General features: G+C 43.2%; 1 protein-coding gene across 1 annotated transcript in view; it reads left to right on the forward strand.

The window, feature by feature from the left end:
- Positions 1-9,758, forward strand: part of ONECUT1 (one cut homeobox 1) — a 41,481-nt gene extending 31,723 nt beyond the window's left edge. Inside the window, exon 3 of the mRNA XM_006756032.2 lies at positions 5,161-9,758. Coding sequence (XP_006756095.1) covers positions 5,161-5,450 — 290 coding nt within the window. The 3' untranslated portion in view covers positions 5,451-9,758. The remainder of the gene's footprint in view (positions 1-5,160) is intronic.
- The last annotated feature ends 13,249 nt before the right edge of the window (positions 9,759-23,007 follow it).

Raw genomic sequence — 23,007 nt, forward strand, 5'->3', positions numbered from 1 at the left:
CTTTTATTCAATTGTATAGATGTACCACAGTTTTCTAATCTATTCATCTACTGATGTGCACTTAGGCTGTTTCCAGATCTTAGCTATGGTAAATTGTGCTGCTATGAACACAGGGATGCATATGTCATTTCTGATTGGTGTTTCTGATTTCTTGGGATATATTCCTAGAAGTGGGATTACTGGGTCGGTTAAATGGCAGTTCCATTTTTAATTTTTTGAGGAAACTCCATACTGTTTTCCACAGTGGCTGCACCAGTCTGCATTCCCACCAGCAGTGCATGAGGGTTCCTTTTTCTCCGCATCCTCACCAGCACTTGTCGTTTGTTGATTTGTTGATGATAGCCAATCCGACAGGTGTGAGATGGTTCCACATTGCCGTTTTAATTTGCATCTCTAGTTTGATTAGTGACTTTGAGCATGTTTTCATATGACTCTTGGCTTTGTGATGCCCTCTTTCGAAAAGTGTCTATTTAAGTCCTTTGCCCATTTATGATTGGATTGTTTATCTTCCTTTTGTTAAGTTGTATGACCTCCCTATAAATTTTGGAGATTAAATCCTTATCAGATGTAACATTGGCAAATATGTTCTCCCATACAGTGGGCTCTCTTATTGTTTTGTTCAGGGTTGCATGTGTTACCTTAAAAAAATTCTTTATACTCTTTTGTTTATAGTGCACATGGTCATACTCTGCCTTCTGCCAACTTCCATGCCTACTTCTGCTTCCCACAGAGGACTTGCTGTGGGTGATGTCACCCATAAAGAAGGTCACAGGAACCTGTCTGAGACAGCTCCCACCACACTTTGCCACTGCATCTTGAAAATACATTTGCTTGCCCACCTTCACAAAGGTGACTCATATGACTCTGCAGTGTTACACAAACAGGAGGAATCCTCTTCCTGTAAATCCAGCTCTATGGGAAATGCTTGTCTATTTTTCATCAAAACTGTATACCCACACAGTGTAACTTTCCCCTAAAACACATGTTGTTCCCTAAGCAGCAGTACCTCTTGTCATGTTCCACTCATATTTCCTCCTCCTCCCTCTCTCTCTCCTGAGTTAGTGGTTTCCCACCTTAAAATAGGTAGGTTTCTATGGAAATTCCAAATCATTGCTCTCATTCATATTCTCTTAACAGTCCTAACAACTATAGTTCTGTAAAGCTTCTAGAAGTATGATTTTATTTCTGAGGGTAATTCCTCCTAGCCTCCTTATTGAGATCACCGAGGGACTCTCAACAAGCTTTTTGTCTCCAACTTCCACACGGAGTTCTTTCCAGATATACCACATGCATTTAGTCACAGGCACCCCCTCCAGTACCCACATGGTACTGAGCTCCCCTTAGAGCCAGGCACCATGCTAGGAGGCCCTGGAATACAGAACAAGTCAGCCAGGCTCTCTGCTCTGGGGGAATTTTACTCCCAGGTGTTTTTTGTTTGTTGTTGTGTTTTTTTTTATTTCAAAGAGGAAGGGAGAGGGAAAGGGAGAGCGAGATAGAAACATCAATGATGAGAGAGGATTACTGATGGACTGCCTCCTGCATGCCCCCCACCGGGGATCGAGCCCACAATCTCGGCATGTGCCCTTGACTGGAATTGAACCCAGGACCTTTCAGTCCACAGGTCGACACTCTATCCACTGAGCCAAACCAACTAGGGCTACTCCCAGGTTCTAATATTGTGATGTCTGCAATGCTTGAGAGCTCAAGGCAGGAACTTCCAAACTGTTTCCCCAACAGCAGTGTTGTGTGAGCCATTAATAAACAGTCCCCACCAAAAAGGATTCTGGTTAAGAAAATTTGGGAAACAGAATTACACGTGCTAACACGTATTAGGAATTTTGAGGAGGTTTTTGTAAGTGTACTTGACCTGCAAACCATCTTTCTCAGGAAGTCCTGTTTGAGATATTCCTCTGATGCCCTTGGAGAAACGCTGGCTCAGGAGTAGCTTTAGCCTGCTCAGTCCTTCCAAGTGCAAGGACCACATAGAAGTCATTCAAGCATACCTCCTGGTTAGGTGGGAAATGGATATCTACGTGATTTCCCTTCACTCTACCTTTTGAATGATAAGTAAGCTGAGTCTGCACCCAACACTCAGGTATTTACTTTTCCCCAGGTGTGTGGCGTATGTAATTTACCATCTCAGTCTATATTCCTAGCCCAGACCTCTCCCCTTCGCTACACGCCACATATATCCTCCTGTCCTCTGGACAACCACCTAGTGGAGATCTTTAACAAAAGGTCCAGCAAGCACTTCAAATTTGTCCCACTCAGAAGTGATTACTGCCTTTGTAAAATGCATTTCCCCATCTGCATCGCCTAATGGCCTCCTTACTACCATCCAACCAGAAACCTGGAAGGTGTTCCAAACACCATCCACCCAGCCAAGTTGTCATTAAGTCCTCTTGATTCCTTCTACCTTCCAAAAGGCTCTTGGATTTACTCCCTATATTGCATCCTCAGCTGCATTATCTAATTTGGGGTCCTCACTACAATGGGTCTCTAATGGCTTCCATCTTAGGCTAGGTTTCCTGGGGGAAAGATCTGGTTTTCTGCAACGTGCATGCAGGAAGGCTATCGGAAAGAGCTATGGGGAATCGCCCCTGTGGGGGCTGGAGGTGGCAGATGTAAGACCAAGCAGAGGGAGAAATTGAATGTCAATGTGGTTACAAGAGTAGCCTCAATCAGTCCTGCAGGGTGCTCTGGAACTGGGTGAACCTTCACAGTTGTCCCAACTTGATACAAGGGGCTGAGGTTGTATGACCTTAAACCAACACATTTCCACTCTTTTCAACCTCTACCATCCACACCAACCCTTCTTCCTCGACCCCACCCTAAGGTGGCATAACCTTTGGCCAAGGGCAATTCCAAGAATGGACCTCAGCTAAGAGCCGCCAGCCACCAACTCTCCCAGACGGTGGAAGATTGAGTGCCTTAGCTCTGAGGGGGTTGAGGCGGCATACCACAGCATCCCTATCCTTAATCTTGCTGCTTTTCAACCCCCTGTGACACTACTGGAGGAGTTTTACTAAACCCAAATTTAATCACACCACACCCTTACTCATACCTTCCAATCGCTCCTCCTTACCTACAAGATAATTCAGTTCTGATCTCTGTCTCCCTGTGAAGCCTTGTCTTCCACAGCTGTCCTCCTGCGTGCACTCTTGCCCCACAAATACCAGTCTCCTAATACTTATCAGTCCTTCTCGGATGCTGCTGTCCCCGCTGAGTATGAGTGTGTCTCACTTCTCTCGCTAGCAAACTCCTATTCATGCTTTAGGGCCCAGTACACGCACCCCCTCCTCTGTGATGCCTTCCTTAATATCCTCAAGCAGAGGTAATCTCCTGTATACTCTTTTTCTGCTCTTGCAGTTATTTGCTTATGTGACTGACCTCCTTAAGAGCAAAGCCTGTGTTACCTTCACTTTTGAATGTGAGTGAATCAGCCATGTGCATCAGTATTGTATAAAGCTGTGTCTGCATGGGCTGACTCAGACTAACTAGAACTGTTGGTCTAGGCAGCTGTTTTTGCAGGGACTTAACCTAGTTGTCCAAGGAGGGCTGTAGGCTGTAGGGGAGGGACTCTGTTTGGGGAAATTCAGCTGGCTTGGTATATATAGCTCTATGCAGTTAATAAATACTTCCCATTGTGTTGATGCCATTCTCTCATGTTGGGAAAGGGATGTAGCCAGTGACCTACGGCATATGTCATGAAAGGTACCATGTGGCCTGACTTGCCCCCAAATCTATCTTTTGTGAATGAGCTCTCCCCTCATATTCAGTCTGAAATTCTTACCCTGTGTTTTCTGACTAGGTCAGTGGTTCCTTCAGGGGGTGAATGCACTCAAAGGCATGGGCAGGCTGATGCATCTGTAGAAGAGAATTCCTGTGTCTCTTTATTTTTATTTTACCTTTTTCAAATTTCCTATATTTCATATATGCCTTATAATGCACATAACATAGTAGTACACATGTATATATACATGCATATAATTTATAAACAAATAGTATTAGGGAGTCTACACTCAAATCATTGTTTTACTAAGTAGCATATGGTTAAAAAAAAAAAACTTGGATACCCCTAGATTGGACTCCAAAGACTGGAAGCTTCTTCAGCCTTCACCCAGTAGCTTTCCAGCTGATCTGATTGCTGAGCTAATCTGTGCTAATGTGCACTTAAGGTCTTAGGGCAGCGGTTCTCAACCTGTGGGTCGCGACCCCTTTGGCAGTCGAACGACCCTTTCACAGGGGTCGCCTAAGACCATCCTGCATATCAGATATTTACGTTATGATCCATAACAGTAGCAACATTGCAGTATGAAGTAGCAACGAAAATAATTTTATGGTTGGGTCACAACATGAGGAACTGTATTTAAAGGGCCAGAAGGTTGAGAACCGCTGTCTTAGGGGAACTCTGAAATCTGGGATCTGGAGCAGTTAGGAAGGAAAGGTAGGGACAGGCAGAGGAGCAGGGCTACCTGGGGAGAGCACAGAGGCTGCATCTAGTCAGAGATGGTGAGCCATCTCGGAAGGAATTGAGAACCTAGACTACAAAGAGCCAGGAGGTGGAGCGGGAGACGGCAATAGGCCAGGCAGCCAGCTGCAGGGCTGAGGGGATATGAAAGGGCAACAGTCCCAACCTCCACGAGGAAGATGCTCACCTGGCTCTCAGTGCAGCTGGAGCTCACATCAGAGCACAGCAAGCCAGACACCACATTGCCTTTATAGTCAAAGCGTGGGTATACATATTTTTGGAGCACCCTCTATACTATTTCCTATATCCTTACCACAACCCAGCCAGCTCTAGGTATTCTTATATCCATTTTGCAGATGGTGATAAACAATTCAAACAATAAGTTTGTTTAGCCCAAACCCTAAATTCTACAGATGAGGACTGCGAGGCCCAGGTAGGGTTAACTGATTTGCCACAGATAAAATGCAGATCCTGTCAAAGCCTCAAAGCCAGGACTGCCAGAACTCCACCTCCTCCTAATTCTCCATCGTTTCGTTACACTTCCCTGCCAGCCCACCATGGTGCTAAACTCAGAGGTCAGCAGGCAGAAAGCAGGCGCGTGGAATGGCTAACACATCTGCTTGGCTGCGCCCGTCCACTCCGGCGCTTCCCAGGCAGCTTGTCCTAACGGCCTCTGTGTTTCTTTGCAGCGTGCAAAAGAAAAGAGCAAGAGCACGGGAAGGATAGAGGCAACACCCCCAAAAAGCCCCGGCTGGTCTTCACAGACGTCCAGCGTCGAACTCTACACGCAATATTCAAGGAAAACAAGCGTCCATCCAAAGAATTGCAGATCACCATTTCCCAGCAGCTGGGGTTGGAGCTGAGCACCGTCAGCAACTTCTTCATGAACGCGCGGAGGAGGAGCCTGGACAAATGGCAGGACGAGGGCAGCTCCAATTCAGGCAACTCATCTTCATCAAGCACTTGTACCAAAGCATGAAGGAATAACCACAAACTAAAACCTCGGTGGAAAAGCTTTAAATAAAAGAAATTTTTAAAAGACAAGGACCTCAACATAGCAGGTTTATACTTAGAAATATTTGAAGAAGGAAAAAAAGAAGTGTTATTTATAGTCCAAAGAAACCAAAGACTTAGCTCACCTGCATTCTGACTTTGTTCGGAGACACACACTTCAGCGGGGCGACGACTTGGCAAGAAAAGTTATGAGCAGGAAAACACCACTGGGTCTCACACCTTCGATCCACGATCCTTCTCACTGTGCTTGGCTGTTTCGTGGTTTGGAGCAGTGATTTTGAGCCATTGAGTGGACATCTTTTAAGATCAGACTTTCTCACCTGTCCCACCGCGCCACAAAGGTGTATGATGTCTCAGTACTGCGTGTGGGTGCGTGCACTACACACACACACACCACCACCACCACCACCACCACCACTACCAGTGGTCAGGGACATAGGCAGGGCGGGCCTTCAGGAAGGGTTGTGCTGTAGGAGAGCAACCATCAGTGTGGGGTTGTCTGAGTTCATTGGGTTAGGATGTGATGTTGCTCGTCTAGCCTATTGTCTGAACCTGCCAGGCCCACAACCTAAATGCAGATTCAAACCCAGCAAGGAAAATTTGAATGGCACCTAAACTCATGCATTCTCTTTGTTTGTTAAGGACTGTTCAGATATTTTTTAAGAAATGAAATAAAAGTCCATCCACTTAAAAAAAAAATCACCTAGGTACCAAAGAACACGCTTAATATTATAGTGCAGGTATTTTATTGCAATGATTTTAATAACCAAAGCTATTTTTACACAAGATACTATGTAAAGTTATACATATGAACTGATCTAGCTGTAATACACATGCCACGTAGAACCATGACTATTATTTATGACTCTTAAAGCATTTGAAATACTTGTTTTCAGAACTGGCAAGAAAGAATGTCGCTCCAGGGAAGCAATTGCTACCATAATAGAGAGTTTGATGCAGGATGCACGTACGCCCAGGTGGCACACTCCCTTTCGGGACCCATAAATGTCACTTAGGTAGACATATGACATGATTCCAGAATCTGTTTATAGCTGGGAAAACCTGGGGATTCTGCCAAAGTAGGATCCCATTTATAAACTAGAAAACTAAGTTCACACAGGGCAGGTAACTAAATTAGAAAATTTGTTTAAAGTAATGCTTTTCGGTAAAAAGACCATGGAATTAAAGGACTCCATACTTAGATTAATTTGACAAATTTGCTTCATGCCTTTGACACCAAATACCTTTTAAAAATATTTTATAAAAACTCAAAGAGCGCTAACCAATTTTATTATTAAAATGAACTATCTAATATTTGAATAATTCTAACAATACAATCAAACTTATTTTATTGCTAATCTCAAACATTTTTTGGCTTGGAAATGAATAAAAATAGCAGGTCCAACCAAGAAACGGTGGGATGGAGAAAAAGCAGAGTCTGCAGCTATTTACTTCCTCCAGCATAGCCTCCGGAGTGCACCACATTCTTTCCTGCTACTGCATTAAGCTGGAAATTTTATAACATAGATTCCACTCTCTAACAGGGACATAGAAAAACTAGACCTGAACGTCCAAATATAAACATTTAAATTCCTATTTTCCCAAATCACTTAACCAGGCCTATAGAAATCAAGGCAAAAAGGAAAAAACAAACAACCACAAAAAAAGCAAAAGATAATACAGTTGTACTAGTAATACCCAAGTGAATCATTTGATTTCCCCCACTCCCCAAATTCTCTCTGAATTCCATTGAATTATCACTCATATAAGTGGATGTCTTTTGTACTATTGGGTAAAGAACTACATAGTCTTGGTCAATTAGCACATCTAACTAGGAATATAAAATTAAATGTTATCTCAACAATAAGGTGTTTATTGAGAGTCATTAAAATGCTTTAAAAAATTAAACCATCTTGTCTAGGGCTAGAAGAGGCAGGCACCTGGAGAGAGGAGGCCATACCAGCCAGCCACCTGTCTCCTTCGTGTCTGCTGGAGGAGAAAAGGAAGCCGGCACATACTCCCCCTTTCACGAAAGGACGTATTTGCCTTGACACATGTTGTCCATTTTCTTTCTCTCGCCCCAAATTCCAGCTTAAAAATTTCCCTTCTAAACATGGCACAATTACAATACAGCTATTAAACGATACCATTCAAATGGCCACCCTCCAAGATTTGCTAAAAATTTAATCTTGTCAATGACATAAACTAAAAGGAAAAAACTGATTAACGTTTTCTCTTTCCAGGAATAGAGGGGACAATGGTTACAGCTACATAATATACTTATAATTTAGGAGGGAGGAAAACCTTATTTATTTAAAACCTGAGAAGTTTAAAATCAGGGAAATTCAAGCTGTGTCTACACCCAATCTTACCAAAGTCAATGCCCCAGGAAAAACAAAAGTAGAATTCAGGTGACCACTTTTTTTTGCTTTGATTTTGCTACATGACCCTGCCCAGTTAATCTAACTGCATTTTAAGTGTTCAACCAATTCTTTTGGTACTGTGTAGACACAATCTCAAAGAATATTACTGCATTTTTAATATTCTCACCGTGCTTTTTTTTGAAAAATAACCAGTGATTCTATTTGCTAACACCAAAGATAATTTTCATACCAGCATTGAATGTGCACCCATTATGCAATTTCAGGGCCTAGAGTTATATTTTCTCACAAACAGATACACAAATCCAAGCCTGAAAAGCAATGTTTTACTTGACTGTTTAAGCATCCTCACAACCTCTGCTTCTGAGGAATCACAACGGACAAACTCAGCTTCTCACAAGCAATACACGTATCCCATCACATGACTGCTTCTGTTCTGCTCCTGACTTGCCCCAGAGAGAGGAATGCTTCCGTTCCTGCCTCACTAATTTACGGCTCAGGTTCTAAACCCAACATAACCAAGGTCACATGCTTTTGTTCACCCACCATTTCCTGGCCCCCGAACAAAATTCACCTAAAAACATACCTCACTCTTTCATTTGTATGTGTATTTATTCCAAAACTGCACTTCAAATAACACATTTTGGGTTTTGTTTTGTGTGTTTTTTTTCCCACAGAATGGAAATTAGACTGGTTTTGGCCATAAACCATTTATGTCCTCTCATGACCAAATGCTTCCCTGAAAGGGAGCCAAGAGAAAGAGTGGGAGGTCTGGACACCCCAAAAGCCCAGACTTCGGTAAATGTTCAGGTAAAAGAATTCTGGGTGCCAAGAACTGAGTGTTCCGGTCCCTGGATGCAGCTGGAATAGGCCCCAAAAACCAAAGAAAATGTGTGGGGAAGTTCTAACTGAACATGTCACTCACTCTGCCTCCTTCCCCCCAAAAAGTATAATTAATTTTCCAGGAACAAAAGTAAAAGCACTATGCTATGTTTGGACTTATTCTCCACTCCCTCCATCCCCGCCCCCACCGCGCCCCTCCTTCCCCCCCATTGCTACCCCAGGTGAATGACCCATCTTTGCAGGTTAAATCCAAACTTTGCTATACCAAAGAGTCCTAGGACATTTTCACATGAGCTATAAAGGCATTTTCCCTCAAAAAGATCCTCCCTTCTTTGTACATAAAGGATGAAAACTATGCATTTAGCAAACAAAGAGAAAGCACTTCTCCCTTTCCTATCTCGCTGTTTAGGGTGCATTCAAACACCAGAGGCCGTTTTGAGATGCGACTGGCCTTCTGGATTATTCTTGTGGTGTGGTTAGCTTTTACAGTGCATTTGGTAACTATTTCCTAAATAGGAAGGACAAAGAAGCAGAAGGTAAGAAATAGCTACTTCCACGTGTAAAAAAAAAAGAAAAAAAAAAGAAAGAAAAGAAAAAAAGAAAAAAAAAGTGTAAAGATCTACTATTTATAGTGTGAACCAAAGACGCTACCTCACTCGATTTCCATTGGTGATTTTAATCACATTGATATGATACCAAAGAATACCAAAGATATTTTCATGCACGGCCTCCGTCTGCAGAGGGAACTCCACCCCGACCCTTCTCCCACCTCCTCGCCCCTCCTCACTCTTCACTCAGTGTGTAAACTTGTCTTCATTCTTAATAATAATGATACCACAACAATGACAACATTAGGAAATACTACTCTTATGACTGCTAGTTCTTCTTGTAAATCTCTAGGCAAACATGTTGCAAACTTTGTAAACTCCTAGGACGAGTGCCTTGCTTGAACCAAAGTGTTAAACCGCTGTTGACCTCTCTCACCTTATACTCTTTGAATACCTCAGCCTCTTAGAAAGGCCACTAATGGAAAGAAAAGGAAAAAAAAAGGAATAATTATTCACCGTGGTGCTTTTTCCGTGCAACCATGCAATGAAACTTTCTTTGATACCAAAGGATGACTTTTCCCCCCAATTTCTTGCTGAGAAACCAAAGCTCCTCCTCCTCATTCCCTCTTGAGGTCCCCCCACCTCACCGAGTCCCTTCACCAGGCAGGCCGTGCATCACTTTTACCAATTCCTCCAAATACCTCATAGTAATAACGTTTTAGGGTTACGTTGTCTAGAGAGTCTATGTGATAAGGCAGAACTTACTAGTTTGATAATTGTTAAGGTTACTTTGAAAAAAAAAACCACAACTTTATAATTCTTATTTATTTTGTAGTTTGTATGTTTGGGATGTCCGCCCCCTCCTTGCTTCGGTTTGGGGTTGATTTTCTTGGCAGAACTGCTCTGTTGCTCAAGGAAGACTTAATTTCTGGCTATGTTCCCCGCGTGGGTTAAGGGTTGTGTAAAAACTGCAAGAATGGAATAAGAAATGCTTTTCATTTTGATGGTTACTTATAACGTTTTGTGTTTCGTAGTAAGTTTGTTTCCACAGGGTAAAAAGAACATATATATATAAATATATATATAATCTCTTTTTTGTGAAACTGGTTTCTATTTTCTCTATAATGTGCTGTGATTTTTTTAATTTAAGTACATTTTATATGAGCTTATTTAATCACTGCTTTAATTTATGACTGTGTAGTTTTTAAAATGTATATAGTAGAATCCAAACGGCCAAAGCTTTTATGTTGCAATCTTTTTGTTCTTGATGCTAAGATGAGCTGAAGGCGAGAGCTCCTCTTCACTGCAGGGTGTAGCTTTAGCTTTTCTTAGCAGGCACCTCAGTGTGTGTTGTGAACACTGCCAGGCCCCCCCCTCAGAAAACGTGTACATGCCAAAGGGAGAGTTTCAAGGTCGTCCTTTTTGTCACTTAGAAAGAAGAAAGGCATTATTTGTGTTCTTCCTTTAACTTATTAAATTTTTTTAAAAGAAAAGATGGCCTTGCAGGTTAGACCTGAAATTCCAAAGACTTTAAGACTTGTTTAATGTTCCAAAGCACTGGCATTTGGGAGATACTTTTTTGCTTTTTGCTTTTTTTTTTTTTTGCCATTCGCACAGGTCTGAGAAGTAGAGTGTAAAAACTCAAAGAGACAAGCTAACTTGAATTTGGAAACCCTCTTCCGTTTCACCAAGTTTCTGAATTGCTTCAAGGCAGGGGCAGGGCCTGAGCACAGTTCCTTTGGCAGAGCGGAGAGGAGTCACAGTGGCTTCACACCCTTACAGAGAAAGCCCAGGCCGAGGGCGGACCTGGCCCCTGCCCATCTGCCCTGACTCATGAAAGAAGCAAAACATGATTGCTCGGCCCCAATTACTAGCCCGGTTTAAGGAAAACGTTTCACAGTTACATATCCCAACCCCACATCTGTTTCTCAGAATCTGCTGCTCACAATTCCTAACCAATTCTCCTCAAATGTCGGAGAACCCTGGCGAATGGACCCCAGGCCTACTTGAGTTTGTCTCTTTTCACTCTTCGTCTTGCCACTAGTTTTCGTTTCCACACACTAGAGGTGGCCCCGGCCTCGGGCCCCCTTCACCCGGGCTGTTCAGATACTTGGCCCCAGTTTGATGTAGATCAGCACATGCAGACTTCTCAGCCGATTCGCAGCATCCTCAGCAGACCCAGTGCCATTTTGCTGAAGTAAGAGTTGCTTCAGCTACATGGCACACATCCATCGATGTAAATACTTTTCCTCTCAATACAAGAAATTTACATTCTTTTCTTTTGCAGGGGTGTTTGGGGTGGGGAAGGAAAGGGAGGGCTTAGATTTTGGGTCCAATGTTACACTTTCTTAGGAGCATTTTTGTACTCGTTACGTATTTTAATAGGGCAATACGACTGCTCTGAGTCGCAGGAGCATTCAGTGCTCTGTTGGTCAGCACTGACCGATCATGTGTGTTTCATGCAAAGGCCGTGCAGTGCGTTACAGAAAGCCAGGAGCGCGGTGGTGGGAGAGGACTGGGACCCTCAGCGGTGAAACGCTGACCGGAGTGGTATGCACAAGGTCATGTTTCCTGTTTCTGTGTTAGTCTCGATTTTTTGGTGGATGTTCTGCATTTATTACATAATCATTGTGGGCTCATTTTAGATATGCCTTTGGAACCACGTGATGAGTATTTTTTAACAAAATAAACTTTAAAACATTGTCTTCCACTTGCTTCGGTGATCGTCTCCATATCTCCCCGTGTTTTCTCATCCCTTCTGAAGTCAGACCGCCTGTCACTCCCTGAGGTCGCCCCTTAACCCTCTTCTCTTTTCAGTATACCTTTGACTTTAGCTATGGTCTGAGTGTGACTCATTTTCCCTGTTCAAGTTAGCTTGATGGTTTATTATGTAAGGAGGGTGCCTAAGACAATCATCAGGTAAAAAAATAAATAAAATAAAATAAAAATAAATGAAAAAAAAAAAGGTCAATAGAGTAGAAAATCTTCCAAGAGCAGAGGGAGTTCTTCCTTAGCAACGGGGAGGGAGGGAGGGAGAAAAAGTAAACAAATAATTAAATTAATTTAACAACCTAACCACGAGGGGCTTAGATTTTTTATAAAAAAACAAATGTTGCTGTCATTTTCTTTGTCAATTAGAAAGCAGTGGTAGTTTCTACGTTGCATCTACATTTCAGGTGAAATGATTATTGTACCCAGTTATGGTTGTTTGCTAATATTTTGTCTCTCTCTTTCTCTCTGTCCAATGCTTCTTCTGTATTTTTGTGTGTAGCAACAAAGAGTGTAATGCATTAGGCGTTATTCTGGTTTGTTTATGAGTATTTCCTGTACTGCATTAAGGTTCCTTTCTTTTTTTTTTTTAAGCTTCGCTACTGTTCTCACTTTATGCCGTGCAATATCATCTGCTGTGTTTGCTAAGCAAAAAAAGGAAAAAAAAAAAAGAAAAAAAAGCAAGTGATGATGCCATCATGCTTTTCAGTGTTAAAATGTTTCAGCATTTATGTAGTCACCAAAATGTAGTAAATAAAATGTTGGATTTTCCAGCACTTTAAATTTAGACACTCTTGTCTTCTTTTGTTTTATTCTCTTTGTAAACCTCAGGAATGACTAATGGACTTTCTTTGGAGGAAAGGTGAAGCTGAGAGGACAACATGCTTGCAAACTAAAGCCATGACCGTGTTTTAAAGAGAGATTACTAGTAACTGCCTGGCCAGCATGGCTCAGTAGTTGAGCATCTACCTATGAACCAGGAGGTCACAGTTTGATTCCCGGTTGGGGCACATGCCTGGGTTGCAGGCTCGATCCCCAGTGTGGGGTGTGCAGGAGGTGGCTGATCAATGATTCTCTCTCATCATTGATGTTTCTATCTCTCTCTCCCTCTCTGAAGTCAATAAAAATATTTTTTAAATAAATAAATAAAGATTAAGGGGGGCAGGAGAAGGAGGTGTTCTCCAGCGGAACAGGGGAAGTTTTCAAATGGAAGTGTGGTGTTCTGTTTGTAGATGTTAGCCATTTATATTAGCCTGATTGACTCTCAGAAGAAAGAAAATGATTATTAGAGAAGATAACCTTAAGAAGTCCTCTCCAGTAAAATAATGTGTTTGTGTGTGTGGGGGGGGGCGGTGTCTGCCTATCAGTCTGTCTTAGGTGATGGGGTGTTGGAGGTGTTACAGGCAACCAAAGCATCCGGAAAGGTGTTATCGGAGAGCCCCCCACCCCTGCCGCGTCAGAGAGGGCTGTCCCTTCCTCGGTTCTTGTCTTCACCTATGAATGAATTCAAATGAGTGACTCCAGATGATGGCGTTGTGATAAAGTGAATTTATCAAGAAAGTAAAGCAAGTTATTGAGCATTGGCCTGTGCACCGAAGGATGGTGGGTTCAATTCCTGGTCAAGGGCATGTACCTGGGTTGCAGGTTCCATCCCAGTCCTGGTTGGGGCTCAGGCACATTGATCTATGAACCAAGAGGTCAGAGTTGATTCCTGGTCAGGGCACATGCTCAGGTTGTAGACTCGATCCCCAGTGTGGGGCGTGCAGGAGGCAGCTGATCAATGATTCTCTCTCATCATTGATGTTTCTATCTCTCTCTCCCTCTCCCTTTCTCTCTGAAATCAATAAAAAAATATTTTTTAAAAAATAAAAATATTTTTTTAAAAAGAAAGTAAAGCATGCAAATTTATTAAAGAAGCAAGGCAAACAAATCTATCATCCGACATAAAGCGAGGATCTGCTCACTCAGCTAATCTGAGGAGTGAGTGGGGTGGGGGTTTCTACCTTATATACTTTCTGTCTGTAGATTTTTAAATTCCTCTGCTGAATATCTTGGGTCCTGGTTGGGGCTCAGGCACATTGATCTATGAACCAAGAGGTCAGAGTTGATTCCTGGTCAGGGCACATGCTCAGGTTGTTTTTAAATTCCTCTGCTGAATATCTTGGTGCAGATTAATTTTCAAGGTCCCCCTTTTACTTTGTTGTAGCCTTCCCTGGATTTGTGAGGAGCACCTGGCAATGTTATCTTGCCAAACCCTGAGGCTGCTGGCTTTTCGCAGCTGTGGGCAAACTACGGCCCGCAGGCCGGATCCAGCCCATTTGAAATGAATAAAACTAAAAAAAAAAGACCGTACCCTTTTATGTAATGATGTTTACTTTGAATTTATATTAGTTCACACAAACACTCCATCCATGCTTTTGTTCTGGCCCTCCGGTCCAGTTTAAGAACCCATTGTGGCCCTCGAGTCAAAAAGTTTGCCTACCCCTGGTTTAGGGAGTGAAATAAAACTGCCCTTTTTTCCTTTCCTCTTCCCCTCTTTTCCTGCATTCTTTCCTTAGCAAGGCTTTTCTAACCATTTGTTCTCAAGTGTCCTCGGTGTGGGGAAGATAATGGCTTGGTGTCACAAACCAGCTGCAAGCTGTCCAAACTGCTTGGCTTTGTTTAATTTTCTTGTCTCACTTTCCCTATTCCTCCTGCCCCAGAATTTTCCTAGCTTCTTGCTATCCTGTAACAGGGAAATTAGATCTCCCTCTATTTAGTAAAGCGCAGTGATTGGTCAAGAGGCCTGGTTTCAGGAAGAGAGAAAGGAGGCTTGGAATTCCCGATGTGCTGACTGCTAGCTGTGTAACTACCAGAGGGATGTTCTGCCCCAGGCAGGATTAATACCAACGTTATCTCACTAGGCCATAGACACTTGCTCCTCTACAGTTCTGTTCTCTCTGGATATGGTCAGTTTCATGTGTCAACCAGGCTGGTCTCTAGTCCCCAGTTATTCAACCGAACACTAATCTAGGAGTTGTGATGGTATTCCGTGCATGTTATTATTGTTCATAATTACTTGACTTTAAGGAAAGGCAATTATCCCTCACAGGTGCATAAAGATGTTCCGATTCCCAGAAATACATCAGAGCTCATCAAAGTTCTTTATGGGTATCTCATTCCCAGCTTTGCCTTTTAAGATTTTGGTGAGTTTCTTGTTTTCCCCACTGTGGCCAGTGTCTCAGGCAGCTGCAGATTAGGCAACTGTTACTGGTTGTTCTTGATGAATTCTCCAGAGACAAGAAGGTTTTGGGAATTGAGCAAGCTCTGAGTTGGGTTAAATTAAAAAAAAAAAGAGAGAGAGAGAGCACTGTGAATGGAGGTTTTGAGGGAACCTCCAGATGGATCAAATAATAATTCTGAGCCCTAGCCAGTTTTCTCAGTGGTTAGTGTGTCAGCCCATGGACTGAAGGGTCTCGGGTTCAATTCCTGTCATAGGCACATATCTCAGTTGCAGGCTCAATCCTGGGCCATGGTCAGGGTGTGTGTGGAAGACAACCAATTAGATGTGTCTCTCTCACATCGATGTTTCTCTCTGTCTCTCCCCCTCCCTTCCACTCTCTCTAATAAAATAAAATACTACTACTACTACTAATAATAATAATAATAATGCTGAGAACAGTGTTTTGGGAGAACTCTAATCCCATCTGTTGGTGTTCACTCTGATTCCAGGGCTGTTCCTTTTCAAGGTACCACAGAACCAAGAAGGGACACAGCTGGGACTAGCACCGATGAAAATAACATGAAGCTAGCGGTAGCACTAAGATTCAGCTATTTTTCTTAAATAACATTCCTCAGCATGTTGCAAGCCTGTGGTTAATTCCAGAGTTCGGCAAACGTTGGTTTTGATGACTTTGCCCATGTTGCCATTGCTTTGAGGTAGGAGTGGCTTTTTGGAGGTCCTTCCTCTGCCATCCACTCCGCCCTAAAGCTGAAGCCGCAGAGCTGAGGGCCAGGAGCCCTCTCAGGAAGGCAGCCACAACCACACGGCCGTGCTAACAGCCTTTAGAACTCCTAGGTTTTTCCGACCTTTGTAGCTTCCCCATGGGTATTTTTATCGTGTCACATCTGTTTCTCCACAGGGTAAAATACAAATGTCCTGAGGGCCGGGACTGGGCACAGTGAACTGTGATCAGGGAAGAGCATTCACGTGCCCTCTTCTGAGTTCACACAAGGAGACCATCCTGGGATGTTATCTGAGATCCCTGAGAAAGCCAACCGACACGTCCACTCTGCAATTGTCTTTAGGTCCGTTCACTGGAGATGTAAAATAGATAGTTGCAAACATGAAACAGGAAGGCGCGGTGATGGGCAGATATTTTGTAAGGAATAATCTCACAGGGTATGTGCTGTGGAGTATAATGAACAAAATAGAGCCAGAGACATAGATGCATAGAACAGACTTCAGAATCTCAGAGAGAAGGTAGAGGAGGGTGGGTGGGTGGGAAGAGATCAACGAAAGAACTGGTACGCCTAACCCATGGACACAGACAATAGGGTGGTGAAGGCCTGGGGTGGGGGGCGAGGGCAGAGTAGAAGGGGTCAATGGGGGAAAGAGGGGACATATGTAATGCTTTTAATGATAAAGATTTAATTAAAAAGAAACAACAAACACAAAATGGAATCCCTTTTGTTAAATCCTACCAAGACTTAATCCCTAATCTCATTGCAGTTTCAGCCTCTCCCAGGAGTGGAATTTTAAGCCAACCAGTCTACAGCAGCGGTTCTCAACCTGTGGGTCGCGACCCCTTTGGGGGTCTAATGACCCTTTCACAGGGCTCGGCTAAGACCATCGGAAAACACTTATATAATTACATATTGTTTTTGTGATGAATCACTATGCTTTAATTAAGTTCAATTTGTAACAATGAAAATACATCCTGCATATCAGATATTTACATGACAATTCATAACAGTAGCAAAATTACAGTTATGAAGTAGCAACGAAAATAATTTTATGGTTGGGGGTCACCACAACATGAGGAACTGTATTAAAGGGTCGTGGCATTAGGAAGGTTGAGAACCACTGGTCTACAGTTTCCTGGTCAGCACTAGCAAGGTAATCCGCCCGATAAAACCCCTGCCCTCCCCTTAGGAAAACTGTCCTTGCCTGAAATAATCCACTCATCCTAAAAATGCAAGGTTGGTTTAATATCTGAATATCATTTAATGTAAAATACCATGTTAATACAATAAGGAACAAAATCCACATTGTCATCATAAAAGATGTAAGAAAAACATTTGACAAAGATCAGTATTTTTTCATGATAAAAACTCTCAACAAACTAGAAATAGAAGGGAACTTCCTCAATGTGATAAAAACACATCTATAAAAAGTTCACAGTTAAAAAGAGGACATACGTAATACTTCCAACAATAAAGATTTAAAGAATAAAGTTCAGAGCTAACATCTGGCATTCCTCAAAAAGCTAACCATGAATTACCATTTGATACAGCAATACTACTTGTAGGTATATAACCAAAATAACTAAAGACATATGCTAATACAAAAACCTGCACACAAATGTTTATAGCATCATTGGTTATTATAGCTAAAAAATGGGAACAAGTCAAATGTTCATTACCTAGTTAATGGATAAACAAAATGTGGTATGTCCATATACAGGGCTATTATTCAGGTATAAAAAGAATTGACACATGCTACAACATGAATGAACCTTAATGAATTATGCTAAGTGTCCAGCCAGTGTGGTTCAGTGCTTGAGCATCAACCTATGAACGAGGAGGTCATGGTTTGATTCCCAATCAGGGCACATACCTGGTTACAGGCTTGATCCTTGCAGAAGGCAGTCTTATCATTGACTAGAGGCCTGGTGCACAAAATTCATGCACGGGGCGGGGAGATGCAGGGTGGGTGGTGGGGGGTCCCTCAGCCCAGCCTGCACCCTCTCGAAATCCAGGACCCCTGCGGGATTGGGCTTAAACCGGCAGTCCGACATCCCTCTCGCACTCCGGGACCACTGGCTCCTAACCGCTGGCCTGCCTGCCTGGTTGCCCCTAACCACTCTCCATGCCTGCCTGATTGCCTCTAATCGCCTTTGTCTTGGCCCTCACCGTTGCGGCTTCATCTGGAAGGTCGTCTGGAATGATGTCCGGAAGGTCGTTCGGCTGTCCAGTCTAATTAGCATATTACGCTTCTATAAAGACAAGGCAATATGAGATCCTGGACCAGATCCTGGACAAGAAAAAGGCCATTAGTGGGAAAACAGTCAAAATTCAAATAAGTGTGTAGAGTAGAAGAAGCTCGGATCAGATACTTTGTACTGTTTGTAGTGTATTGTATCAATGTTAACTTCCTGGTTTCAATAATTGCACTGTGATTATGTAAGATGTTAATATTAGGGGGGCTGGGCAAAGGGTAAATGGAACTCCCTACACTATTTGTACAACTTTTCTGTCTAAAATTATTTCAACATAAAAATGTTTTAAATCTTTGATTTAAACAACTACGTTCAGATTCATTTTCCCCTGAAAGTACAGGTGTGGACCCCCTTCTTTGCTTCATAGGTTGGTTGCTAACAGAGTAATGTGATAAGAAGCAACACAGCAGGTTGTCTTAGAAACCTGTTTTAATATTTTCCATAGCACGGCTCCTTAGTTATATATATATACCTAGACCAGTAGATGGCAGCACTTGACCAGTTTCTCATCAGAAAAACCCAAGAAGAAAAACAGCTTGAGATTGAACAGTGGGAGGGAGGTAAAACAATGACACTTCCCCGACTACGAGGAGATGCCATTTTTATGGGCACTTAAGTGATGAAGCATGGAGGAAAGAACTTGTAAACAGTGATGTAAGGCTTTTAGGCAAAATTGTCCGCCCCTCCCTGTCCCCACCCTAGCCTGGGGCGTCAGGAAGGCGCGTGAGGCGTCACCTCCGCTGAGATGCTGAATAACAAAGGTGACCTGCAAATTTCTAAATTTCAAAGAATCAATGACAAAGGAACAATAAATCATTAATAGTATAAGAACTTCAATAATTTTTAAATTAGACTATTGCCAATTTTTGGTTGTTGGTGTTTTTTTCATAGAATGGTAGGCCTAGAAGGAATGCCACTCAATTCTTTTTCTCCTCTGTCTTCTCTCCCAAATCCCAGAATTGCTCCCATCAAAGTCTAAGACCTCAGTTACCTCAGCTCTCTTTAGGAGTTGCTGGGTCCCAGGTGGGGCAAGAGACTTGTTTAACGTACCACAGCCATCAAGTGCCAGAGGTAGGATTTAAAGCCAGATTTTGGAGAGTCCAGTCCTCCCTCAACTCCTTCCACAGAGCTTAAGCCCATCTAAGCTCCTGCCTTTTATCTGTGAAGGACCGGCTCCAAGGGGCAGGAATCCAGGTTGGTTTCTGGCGTGGGCACCAAGGTTCACCTGACGGACTGAGCTGCAGTAACTAAGCTGAGCCTTCCCTGCAATGGTTAAGACTAGAAAATATGTATTTTAATAATGTGCTATATTCTGATCTTCCCAGACTGAGAACTTCTGTCCCTCATTCTACAACCCCGCCCAGCGAACCCTTTCTTTTCCCCATGGAAGTGGGAGGATATGATCATGGAATGTAAAACCCCAAGCTTCCTGCTGCTCCTGCCGCGTCTCCCAGAGTGACCTCAATCGCTAGGCCTGAAACCAAACAAACAAAAAAATCTATTTAAAGATACCCTTTCTACCACTCCTAATCCATAGCCTTCTGCTAATGGACAGATGGGCATGGTGGTGCCAGCTCAGAGAGCTCCCCACCAGTATTAAAATACTCACCTAACAGCCCTCGCCTGGCCTCCCGAAACTCCCCCACCCCCACCCTCACAGCTCATTCTGCAAAGCAGCAGGCTGGAAGGCTGTGTGCAAGGACGTGGCCTTCAGAACCAGCCAGGAGCAGCAGGGAACCCTGGGGCCTAGGCTTGAGAGATATTAGAACTGACAGGGATGCGCTTAGAGAAACAGTTCCAACAGGAGCTGATCTTGAGGTTCTGGTCCAGGCCCAGGTTGGGGCCGCTGAGGGAAGTCATCACTGTGGGAGTCTTAGGAAGCCGGAGGGCCCAGATCATAGGTGGTTCTTCTCAATGGTCCCTCCTGAGAAGCGACTCCTTAGAATGTAGAGGCTCAGGCGCGATTCTGAAGTCTGGATGCTGGAGAGGACCCTGAAGGCCCATGTGACTCACATCCGCCTTCTCTCCCAACCTGAGTGCATGCACTTCGCTTTGACCCACAATATGCTGAGGCCCAGAGCACAGGTCGCAGTGTTGGGGGCAGGCCGTGTGTATTGCTTTGGAGCTTCGTGCCACCTCTGCAGCTGAATGGGGCAGGATGTGGGTGAGCGGGCTTGACTACTGTGATGCAAAACTCCGTGGCTTTAGATAACACATGGCCCGAGTGCTGACAGTGCAAAACATAAGACAGGAACTCAATACCCGCACAGGCAACTCAAGAAAGGCAGCCATGCAGGGCTGCAAACATTTTGAGTCACTGTTATCTCCTCCCTACACCCCCCTCGCTCCTCAGTTATCAATGATGACGCTTGCTTTTAACCACAATGAAAATGAAAGCATAGCACAGCCCTAAGACCCTGCCCTGAGTTTGTAAACCTTCTTTTTAAGGACTCAAAAAGTTCTCGGGGATGGGGAAGGGGAGAGTTGGCTGTTTATTTTTTAGCTTCCGTGTACATCTTTTTGTTGTTGTTAGTACTCACCAGAGGATATTTTTTCCATTGATTGGTTGCCTCTGGCATGCACCCTGACCAGGGCTGGGGATCAAATCAGCACCCCAGGTACATGCCCTTGCCCAGGAATCGAACCCAATACCCTTCGGTGCCCAGGCTGATACTTTAACCACTGAGCCATGCCAGCCAAGGCTTCAATGTACATCTTTTTAAAATAAGGATTTAGGGGTTTATTTTAGTCAAAGTAACATTTCACATTTAACCAAGATAAATTATATAATTATATTCTTTAAAAAAAAGAATCAATAGAGAGGAAGGGAGAGGGGGAGAGAGATAGAACCGGGGGGGGACCCTTCAGTCTGTAGGCCGACGCTCTAGCCACTGAGCCAAGCTAGCTTGGGCTAATTATATTCTTTAATATATATAATTCCCAGTTAAAATTCAAATTCTCCCAAATTGTCCATTCCCTGGCAAATTTGGCTCAGTGGATAGAGCATCAGCCTGCAGACCGAAGGGTCCCAGGTTTGATTCTGGCTAAGGGCATGTACCTAGATTGCAGGCTCCTCCCCGGCCCAGGGGCCCTGGTCAGGGCTTGTGCAGGAGGCAACCAATTGATGTGTTTTTCTCACATCGGTGTTTCTCTCTGTCTTTCCCTCTCTCTGAAAATCAATTACAAAAAAAAATATCCTTGGGTGAGGATTTAAAAAAAAAAAAAGTCCATTATAGTTGGTTTGTCTAAAATAGGATCTAGGGATTGGGCTGGAAGAGATTAATGGGGAGAAAAGGAGGACCTATGTAATACTTCCAACAATAAAGATTAATAATAATAATAACTAAAATAGGGTCTCCTAGCAGATCCATACATTGTATCTGTTTTTTATATCCCTATCATCTCTTACTCTACAACAGTGACCTTTTTTCATGCTATTGACTCCCTGTAGACATGGGTCAGTTGACTTGTAAAATGCATGGGTGTGTCTGACTGCTATTTCCAGATGTGGTTTAGCTTGTTTCTCTATCCCTTAAATTCCCTATAACCTAGAATTAGGTCTAAAAGTTAGATTCAGCCCTGGCTGGTGTGGCTCAGTTGGTTGGGCATCCTCTCATGCACCAAAAGGTTGCTGGTTTGATTCCCAGTCAGGGCACATACCCAGGTTTTGGGCTCATTCCCCAGTAGGGAGCATGCAGGAGGCAGCCGATCAATGTTTCCCGCTCACATCAATGTTTTCCTCTCTCTCCCTTTCCCTTCCCCTCTCTCTAAAATCAATAAAAACATATTTTTAAATAAATAAATAAATAAGTTAGGTGCAGGCCAAACATTTTTAATGTGCCAGAATTCTCAGTATATTTTATAAAGTGGAGAAAGTATCCCACAGAAAAGCTGAATGAGATAAATGACAATGACCTACACTACATAAAGTATCACACATGTATCAACTGGTACTGCTCAATTAGATCACATTTATCTTAACCTCATGAAACACAAAATCTACTTATATGCTGATCACATGCACGGGAGTCACCTTAAATTCTATCTTTAGACTCTCATAAGTCACAAACATGTGGTCTGAAGGGGCTTGGGAAAAAATTGGCATGAAAGAAATCAGAATATTAAAACTTCTACAGGAACACCCCTGTTTCCTCTTAGGAAATGGATCTATTTCCATTTTTTGACTCACAACCCTACCCTGGCCCTGCTGGTTCTGGTCTGAGTCCAATCCATTCACTTCCCACTTGTTCTGTCTGGTCCCTACCTCGGCCCTGCCCCATGGTGACAAATCAAGAGTAGCAACAACAAATTCAGGTGGAAGAAGGTTGGACCTTTGAAGTTCTACCAACTTTCAAAGTTTATATAAGAGCTTCAAATTTTAAAACTTTACCCCAATATCTATTTTACCATGTTTTATTGAATAAATAATTTCTTCTATGAGCTTGAGTCTTACTCAAAGAAGCCTCCATAAGTGGTTTTGGCCATTTCTTCTGTTCAAGGAAAGGTAGAGTATTGGGACCATTCTTGGACCAGTCAGTGTTGCCCTCTGTATGGCGATCATGCAACCCTGGGCAGGGGCCCAGAGGATGAGCTCCGCCTCCAAGTGCTAAGTTACCCTCTGTGTAAATCACTCTGTAAAAAGGCCAGTTAGCACAGTTGGTTGGAGAGTCCTCCCGATGTGCCAGGGTTGTAGGTTCCACCCCTGGTCAGGGCACCATTTTAAAAAAACGAAAAGAAAAGCGCTGGCTGATGTGGCTCAGTTGGTTGGGCATCGTCCCACG

The sequence above is a fragment of the Myotis davidii genome, unplaced genomic scaffold (assembly GCF_000327345.1).
Source record: "Myotis davidii unplaced genomic scaffold, ASM32734v1 scaffold132, whole genome shotgun sequence".
NCBI lineage: Eukaryota > Metazoa > Chordata > Mammalia > Chiroptera > Vespertilionidae > Myotis > Myotis davidii.